The sequence below is a fragment of the Mus pahari genome, chromosome 9 (genome assembly GCF_900095145.1).
Source record: "Mus pahari chromosome 9, PAHARI_EIJ_v1.1, whole genome shotgun sequence".
In the NCBI taxonomy this organism is placed as follows: domain Eukaryota; kingdom Metazoa; phylum Chordata; class Mammalia; order Rodentia; family Muridae; genus Mus; species Mus pahari.
The window spans coordinates 48357809-48366808 of record NC_034598.1 but is presented as its reverse complement, the minus strand read 5'-3'; the positions used below and the strand labels follow the sequence as shown (position 1 = coordinate 48366808).

The 9000-nt window shown below is 49.1% G+C and overlaps 1 protein-coding gene across 1 annotated transcript in view; it reads right to left on the bottom strand.

The window, feature by feature from the left end:
* The window catches only part of Dgka (diacylglycerol kinase alpha), a 27548-nt gene that overhangs the window by 13576 nt on the left and 4972 nt on the right, over positions 1–9000 (bottom strand). Inside the window, exons 3-15 of the mRNA XM_029542023.1 lie at positions 6666–6801; positions 6304–6377; positions 5699–5834; positions 5370–5447; positions 4393–4442; positions 3883–3957; positions 3571–3690; positions 3346–3460; positions 1573–1661; positions 1318–1437; positions 1066–1164; positions 660–728; positions 349–425 (exon numbers count right to left, since the gene is read on the bottom strand). Coding sequence (XP_029397883.1) covers positions 349–425; positions 660–728; positions 1066–1164; positions 1318–1437; positions 1573–1661; positions 3346–3460; positions 3571–3690; positions 3883–3957; positions 4393–4442; positions 5370–5447; positions 5699–5834; positions 6304–6377; positions 6666–6729 — 1166 coding nt within the window. The 5' untranslated portion in view covers positions 6730–6801. The remainder of the gene's footprint in view (positions 1–348; positions 426–659; positions 729–1065; positions 1165–1317; positions 1438–1572; positions 1662–3345; positions 3461–3570; positions 3691–3882; positions 3958–4392; positions 4443–5369; positions 5448–5698; positions 5835–6303; positions 6378–6665; positions 6802–9000) is intronic.

Here is a 9000-nt window from a genome sequence, read left to right as displayed (position 1 = left end):
TCCTCCCCACAGTCCTCCCCGAGGAATCCCCTCCACACACATCCCCCTCCTCCCCACAGTCCTCCCCGAGGAATCCCCTCCACACACATCCCCTTCCTCCCCACAGTCTGATCCGAGGAATCCCCTCCACACACATCCCCTTCCTCCCCACAGTCCTCCCCTGAGGAATCCCCTCCACACACACATCCCCTTCCTCCCCACAGTCTGATCCGAGGAATCCCCTCCACACACACATCCCCTTCCTCCCCCACAGTCTGACCCGAGGAATCCCCTCCACACACACATCCCCTTCCTCCCCCACAGTCTGATCCTCTCTCTCCATCTAGGAAGAGGCAGCATAGGCCTCCTCACCTCTGCCCCTGCTTGCCTCCGCTCTTAAGATTGATGAAGACTAGAAGGGGGTGGGTGTTAGGAACAGGTTCAATCTGCAGTGGAGGGAAGAAAATAAGGATAAATAAAGCAGGATTTTGTCAAGGACAAAGGCAAGCTCTACAGAGGGACTGGCATTTCCCAGGGTGCTTTCCCTCTCCTCTCTCCTCCTCTACCAAGCTGAAGTTTTTAGAGATCAGGTATCCCCCACTTTCCACTTCAGTCCCTCCCCAGAAGACTCAAATCAAAAGCTGGCATGACCTTTAAGCCCACGACCCTCAGTCCCGTACCCGAAAAGCCTCAGGGGTGCACAAGCTTGTATCATCTGTGGTCTTATGTTTGCCCTCTTGTCCAGATACCTGGGAACAATGAAAGAGAAAAATAATATGAGTTATCCAGGGATCAAATAGGTGGGTCTCATTTGGATCCTCCGTTCTAAACGTTACTCTGGCTGGGTATGGTGGCTCACACCTATCCTATAATCCCAACACTTGAGAGGCAGAGGCAAGCAGATCTGAGTTCAAGGCTAGCTTGGTCTGCACAGCCAGGGCTACATAGTAAGAAACAGTAACAAAACTCTATACCAAACCAAAGGCATTCCATGTGTAGTGGTATGTTCATAAGAAAACAGGGATACTTTCTTTTTCAGGAAAAGCTCCTGTTCTGCTCCCTCCCAGCTGCTGTTGAGGGACTTACCAGGACGCTGGGGTAGATGGAACACGGAGGCAGGATATGATCACGGAGCAACCCACAGTCACACTCAGGACCTACAGCCTGCAGACAGTCATCATGGATCTAGGAGCACAAAAGGGAAACAGAAATCACGCAGGAGACTTTATTAGTTCTCAGCTTGAGAGTATGGACAGGAAAGAAAGCCCTTGGGAACAAGAAAACCTATGTCAGTAAGAGAGTAGAGAGGGTCTCTGGAGGGACAGTTCCTGAACTGACCTCCAGGTGGCACCACACACAATGCAGTCCTGTTAGGCTGTGGTAGGTCCGGATCTTTTTCTGGCAGCGGTCACAACGCCCAGATTGACAACCTCCTCGAACCCATACGTGTGACTGGACCTTGGGAGAGAGAGGCAAGCCCTTCCTTGTCTGGGAGCACCTCATGTGAAAGGCAACAAGGGGCAGAAAAGGGCTAGGGACCAGGGCTAGGATGGGGTTAGCAGTGTGGGAATGAGCAGGCATGGGGTCACTCACACCAATGTCTTTCCGAGACTTGGCATAGGTGCTGACTTCACAAGGCTGGGCCTTCATGGCACAGTGGTCATGAACAATGTACTTACAGACTGGGGAGAGGGAAGAAGGTCAGAGCCTTAGTTGTGGCCTTTCCCCCTCTTCTCCTTTCTTGGGAGTGAGGAAGGGTCACTCACTGGAACAAGACATGCACCCCTTGCTGCCAGGTTGTGGTAGAGAAGTTTGCAAGGGCAAACCTCATCTCACTCTCCTAACAATGCAAATGCCACCTCCTGTCAGTCTCCACATTGTCCCTGTGCTAGGCTTGGAACTGAGCAGGAAGCTCTTTGGGAGTTTGAGGCAAGCCTGGTCTACATATCCAGTCCAGGCTGGCCAAAGCTACACAAACCGTGTCTCAATAAAATAATCGACTCTTTGATGTACTGCAAAACCATAATGCCTCCTTCCAACTAGTTAGCCGCATGCATTTATGTGTGTGGGTATGTGTGTGACACAGTGTATGTGGAGAGATCACAGGACAGCTCTCTGGTCAGCTCTCTCCCTTTATTTCGGGTTCTAGGGAATCGAACTCAGAAAGTCACGTTTGGCAGCACGTGCCTTTACTCACTGACATCTCACATCACTGCTTGTTTGTTTTGAGATACAGTCTTATGTAGCCCAGGCTGTACCTTTAAGGATGGACTTAAAGTTCCTCTGTAACTGGGGCTGGCCCTGAACTCCAGATCCTCCTGTCTATAGCTGAGGAATGCTGTTACTGCAGGCATGTGCTAGCAATAACAGTATCCACATATTTACTGTTCACAGTTATCTCCCTTTTCAGTCGAGGAAACTAAAGGTTAAAGAAAAACTCAAAACTGGGTATGATGACTCACTCCTTTAATGCAACATTCAAGAGGCTGAGGCAAGCTGGGTGTGGTGGTGCACAACTTTAGTCCCAGCACATGGAGGCAGAGGCAGGGGGGAATCTCTGTGAGTTTGAGGCCAGCCTGGTCTACATAGCAAGTGCCATGACTTGAGAGAGACCTTGTCTCAAAAACGAAAAGGAGGAGGAGGGAGGAGGAAGAGAGGAAGAGAAGAGAAGAGGAGGAGGAGGAGGGAGGAGGGAGGAGGAAGAGAGGAAGAGAAGAGGAGGAAGAGGAGGGAGGAGGGAGGAGGAAGAGAGGAAGAGAAGAGGAGGAGGAGGAGGAGGAGGAGGAGGAGGAGGAGGAGGAAGCAGTAGCAACAGTAGCTGCTACTGAGGCAAAAAGATTGTTGGGATTTTGAGATCAGTTTGGGCCATATAGTTCCAGGCCAGCCTGAGCTATAGTGTGAGATACTGTTTTTTTATTCACTAGGTTTTTTTTTTAAAGATATATATTTATGTGTTTTATGTATATGAGTACACTGTAGCTGTCTTCAGACACACCAGAAGAGGGCACCAGATCTCATTACAGATGGTTGTGAGTTACCATGTGGTTGCTGGGAATTGAACTCAGGACCTCTGGAAGAGCAGTCAGTGCTCTTAACCACTGAGCCATCTCTCCAGCCCTATAAGTTTTTTTTTATTTTTTATAATAAAGATTATTTAAAAAAAAAAAAGGACATATATAGGGTTGGGCTTTCAGCACAGCATACAAATAATAATAATTAATAACAGAAAGCTATATTGCTTCCCCAGGATCAGAGAGAGTGAGTAGCAGAGCCCCAAAATTCAAATCCTTGTTTCATCTGAGTTCATAGCATCACGTCCCCACTAACTGCTGTGCTTCCCCGCTCCCACGTTCCCGAGTGACTCACGGTTACAGCGCAGGCCCTGTTTGCCGAGGCTAATGCTCAGTTCGCATAGGTTGCAGTAGACCAGTCTGGTGAATCTCTTGGGTCTCCACATATGGTGGCCGTCATCTTTCATAGTCTAGGAGGTCACAGAGGGTGCCAGCTTCTTAGAAGGCTAATCTCTGGTTCTCTGGTGAGTATTATTCCAAGACCGCGCTCGCCCCGCCCTTACCAGCCTTTCTCACTCACCATGTCCATGCCCAGAAGCACAAGCAGCGGCACCGTGGTGGCCCCAGCCCGGACCCACTCGGCTAGAGATACAGTGCCACTGCCGTCCTGATCCATCTCTTTCATCATCTCCTGAAGGATCTGATTGGACAGGAAGAAAGGCCTTCTGCTGGGAGTGGTCCCCAGACCCTCTCCACCGTCTCCTAGGACACCACACAGTCATGCTAGCAGAGGAACCAGGTACCCATGGGAGATGGGATAAGGGAGATACAGGACCGTGGGGGTGGGGGTGGGGGTGGGGAATGCAATAAGGAAAAGGACAAACCGCCTCACCGGTCTCAGCTCAGACACATCCCAGTCTAGATATTCGGCCACTCGCATCATCTGAAGGATGATTTTTTCCACTTCCTGAAGAAAAGAAGATAAAGGCCATAGATAGCCACTTACTATGGTCACTACAACAACGTCCTCTAGAAATCAGGGCTCCTGGATTCCACTTCCAGAATCACCCCTTGTTCTCAGGTACCTCTGACAAGTAAGTATTTATAGGCTTCATATCTCTTGGCTTCTCTATTTTAGAGTCAAAGTTCTTGGGAACTACTTCCATAGTTAGTCCTAGGGGACTAAGTACCCCCTCCACACCACTGTCTTTCGCTCTTTTTTTTTTTTTTTTAATGCCTGGGGGAGAGGGTAGTTTTAGGGATAAGCCCAAGGTTTTCTGTATGCCATTAAGCTACACCCCCGACCATTTCACTGTTTCTGGAGACCCTGGAAAACTCCAGGTGTACGAGCACAGGCAGATGGACAGACTCCCTTGCCCAGCACACAGCTCCCACAGCTCACCGTGCTGTCCAGGATCCCATTCCTGTCCATGTCGTACAGCTTGAAGGTGACTGTGAAGTGTTTGAGTAACTGGGTCAGTTTATTCGAGAGATCCAAAGAACTCATCCCAAGGCCAGGCACGGTGGCCCTGTAATCCCAGCACTTGGAAGGCAGATTTCTATGAGTTCAAGGCCATGCTGCTCTACATAGGGAGGTCCAGGCCAGCCAGGGATTCATAGTGAGACCCTGTCTCAAAAAAAATATTAAACACAACAAAAACAAACCCCAAGAATTCAGAGAGCAAGAGAAATAAAGAGATATGGAGGGATTTTGAAGTTAGGAATAGGACTGACAGGCTGGAGAGGTGGCTCAGTGGTTAAGAGCACCAACTGCTCTTCCAGAGGTCCTGAGTTTAATTCCCAGCAACCACGTGGTGGCTCACAACCATCTGTAATGGGATCCGATGCCCTCTTCTGGTGTCTCTGAAGAGAGCAATGGAGGTATACTCATATGCATAAAATAAATGAATAAATCTTAAAAAAAAAAAAAAAGGAATAGGATTGACAGGGCAGATCAGAAAGAAGGGAGACACAGGGTATACAGCTATAATCCCAGGACTTAGGAAGCTAAAGCAGGAGGATAGACAATTTGAGACCAGGATGGGTTACACATTATAAGACCCTGTCACATACAAATGAATCAAAAAAGGGCAAACAGCCAGTGCATGCCGGCCTTGGTAAATACAATGGAGGCAGCATACACTTCTATGTGCCATCAACATCCGAGGCCACCTCCATGGGGGATGTATAGACATGGGAACTGAAGTGACTGTGGTGGCAGCTCAGGAGAACAGAGGAAACAGGCCTATTTTCAGGTCTCACCTTGTTGCCTTTAAAAATCTCAAAGGAATATGGACAGGGGGGCTGGGGAAGACTTCCCTCCCCTCTTCCCTTTTCCACCCCCCCCCCTTTTTTTCTGCTTAAGAACAGCAAACTCACACTCTAGCTTGTCTTCTGGCCGGCCACCTTCTAGGAGGGTGAAGTAGCAGTACACATCACTGAGACAGATCACATTGGCTACAAGATGAAAACGTGGCAGATCCGGGGTCAGATCTACTTTGGGTTTCTTCTTGTTCTTTTCTCAGCTCCCCCTTTATCTTTCCTTTCACTAGCTCCTAGCTTGGTGAGACCACCCTCTACCTCCCTCTCCCTTGATGAGACCACAGTATATGACTGTTTCAATCCTCATTCCCAAGTTCAAACTATTTTGACATCCCCCCCAACCCCCCCCCCCATGACCCAGGCCAGCCCTACCTGCTTCATCATACCTTTTGACTTGGTCTTCTCAGCCACATCTTGACTAGTGTGGAAGGACCAAAACAGAGCCCAGCACAGGTGATGGGGAACCTCCTCCACTTCCAGATACATTTTCATAAATTGTTCAAATCCTAGGTACCCAATGGCCTGTGATAAAAAATGAGTGTTATAGCTGGGCGTGGTGGTGCACGCCTTTAATCCCAGCACTCGGGAGGCAGAGGCAGGTAGATTTCTGAGTTCGAGGCCAGCCTGGTCTACAAAGTGAGCTCCAGGACAGCCAGGGCTACACAGAGAAACCCTGTCTTGAAAAAACAAAAAACAAACAAACAAACAAAAAGTGAGTGTTATTTTGGGGAGTCTGCAGGATGGAGAAGCTGGGGACTGAGGTAGATGATGGATGCAGAGTTCTGATAAGCACAAGAGGCAGAATACGGTTTCTTAGGACATCTCCAGAGTTACTAGGATCTCCTGTTTTGTTCTAAAGCAATAGCTGTAGTAACAACCAACAAGGTGGTCTTTACAGGGGAGAAAGCAAGAAGCGGGCCCACAAAAATCCCCAGAAGTTGGGGATCCCAGTGGAGAGGTAGTCGAGCAAAGTGTGCCCCTTGCCACTTACATCTCCCTGGCAAAATCTGTTCATCTCACCATCGTCAAAGACCTTCAGTACATCGCTGACCCTTTTGCTGGAGTCTGAGGAAGACAAGAATACAAGGATAGCCTGGCCCTCTGCCAGAGTCCCACTCGGACACCCACAGGTCAAGTGGGTCAAGTGAAAGGATGCGTCAGCTCTTCCACAGCAACAGACAGCCCTCTTTCCCCTTTTGAGGCCTGGGGCAAGCTGTCAGGAGAGAAGGTGGACAGAGAGGCCGGGCCTCTGGCATGATGGGCTGTGTAAGGAGACCAGCTCTAGGTAGCTGGAACACTGGCATGAAGTGTCATGAGAATGAAGCCTCCAGAAGGACCAGGAGAAAGACTCACATTCTATGTACTTTTGCAGCTGAGCGAAGTCTTCTGGGCTGATGAGGCCCTTCTCTTTGGCCATCCTTCGTCTCTTCCTGAGGTTGATCACAGACACTGCCTGGTAGTACAGCTGCTTGTTTTTCAGAGGGCTAGCCTAGGGGAAGACCAGAGAACTGGATGATGCCAGTTGTCTGCATCACGTGCTTCTTTTCCCTGTATTCCTCTCTATCCCCTACCCCCTACCCCCACCCCACCCCCGTGTCTGTTTCTAACCCTCCCTGACAAGGCCTGTCCTTTCTTTCTTTCTCTGACTCATCTCTGACATTTTCTTTCATTTCTGTGTCTTTCTTCCACTGGGACTTCTCCCATCTGTCTTGATTCATGTGACCACTATCCCCATCACCCCCACTGCCCGCCCCTCCCCCACCCCGGCCCCCCCAGCTCCCCGGGATGCACCTGGCCTTGTTCAGTCCCCATCCCCCACTTCGGGCCCTGTGGTTCCTCCCTATCTCCTGTCCTCCCAAGGTTCTTACTACCTCAGCACACCTCATAAGGCAGGACCCCATTTTGCTCCTCCGCCAGCCACCACTCCCCCGAGCCACACCCCTGCAACGACCTCTAGCGCTTCCGACACGTGACTCCGAACTAGCGGTGGCTGGGATCCTACCTAGCTAGCCCTGTTTATATCCCCGGGGCTTGGGGCTTTCTAGGGCAGGGACTTGGCTAGTGGGACTGGAGGAGGTTGGAAAGGAAGGCTCCAGTTTCCTCGGTCCAGGACTGTTGAGCTGCTGGCTGCAGGCTCAGCTACGATACCAGAAGTTCTACCACGCTGGGTTATCAGACAGGAACAATTACACGGTACTGACTAATACCTGCCTTAAGGACTGAATAATAAAAAGGGTGACGTTTCTTGACGGTGTTATTTTGTTTGTTTGTAAAGGTCTCCCTGCTATGTGGCTCTGGCTGTCTGAGAACAGGCTGTGTAGACCAGGTTGCATCAAACTGGTTCAGCAACTGGCCTGCCTGAGGCACTCGCCCTGGTAAGCTATTGTATCTAGGGCTCTGGGTCTCCGAGGCAAATGTTTTACAATTGAGCTACAGCCTTGGTTATTTAATAACAGCAACAACAGTAATTACATATTTGACAGAAATAAATAGTACAAGGCTGCTGAGGAGCTAGACTGCTCAGCCCTGACTGGATTCCACTCTTGGCTGTGACGGGTCTATGGTTTGGAATAATTACACCTAGAAAACAGGGAGAATGGTACCTGCCTAATACCTCAAATAATGCCTGTCATAAAGGAAGCCTACAAGAAAAAGCAACTATTATTGTACTGATACAATTAAATATTTAAATGAAAAAAAAAAAAAAAAAAAAGAATTAACACAAGCCTGACATGGTGGTACACGCCTTTAATCCTAGCACTTGGGAGGCAGAGGCAGGCGGATTTCTGAGTTTGAGGCCAGCCTGGTCTACAACATTCAAATGAACAAAGGAGCAGTGTAGTGCTTCTCCAGCTGTAGTCTAAGTTCTCAGGAAGTGGAGGCAGGGTCATCATGAGTTCAAAGCCAGGCTGGGCTACTCCATGAAAACACATCTGTCTAAAACTACCCTTCTCTCTCTCTCTGGAAAAAAACAAAACAAAACAAAAAACTTCTGGTGGCCCACACCTCTAATTCCAGCACTGGAAAGGTGGGGGGGGGGGCGCTAGGGCTTGGGGGAACACAAGGATTTCCATAGCTACTTAGCAAGTTCAAGGTCAATGCAGGATACATTGAGATCCTGTTCCAAACAAACATTAAAAAAAGAAACCTCAGCCAGGGTATGGTGGCGCATACCTTTAATCCCAGCACTTGGGAGGCAGAGGCAGGTGGATTTCTGAGTTCGAGGCCAGCCTGGTCTACAAAGTGAGCTCCAGGACAGCCAGGGCTACACAGAGAAACCCTGTCTCAAAAAAACCAAAAAACAAAACACCTCACTTCAGCTGGTGTGTTGATACATTCTTGTAATCCCGGAAGCAATGGGGGGGGGGGGGCAGGGGAGAAGCCTGAAGCCAGAGGATGCTGAGTTTGAAGCCAGTGAGACTTTATGTCAAAAGTTACAACTAAGCTCCACATGGTGGAGCACACCTTTCATGGAAGCACTCTGGAAGCGGAGGCAGGAGGAGCTCTGTAAATTCAAGGCCAGCCTAATCCACATAGTGAGTTCCAGAATAATCAGGGCTATGTAGAGAGATCATGTCTAAGAACAAACAAACAAACAAACAATACAAAACCACTTACTACTCTTTTAGAGAACCTGATTTGATTCCTAGCACACATATCAGTTAGCTCACAATAGCCTATTAATTCC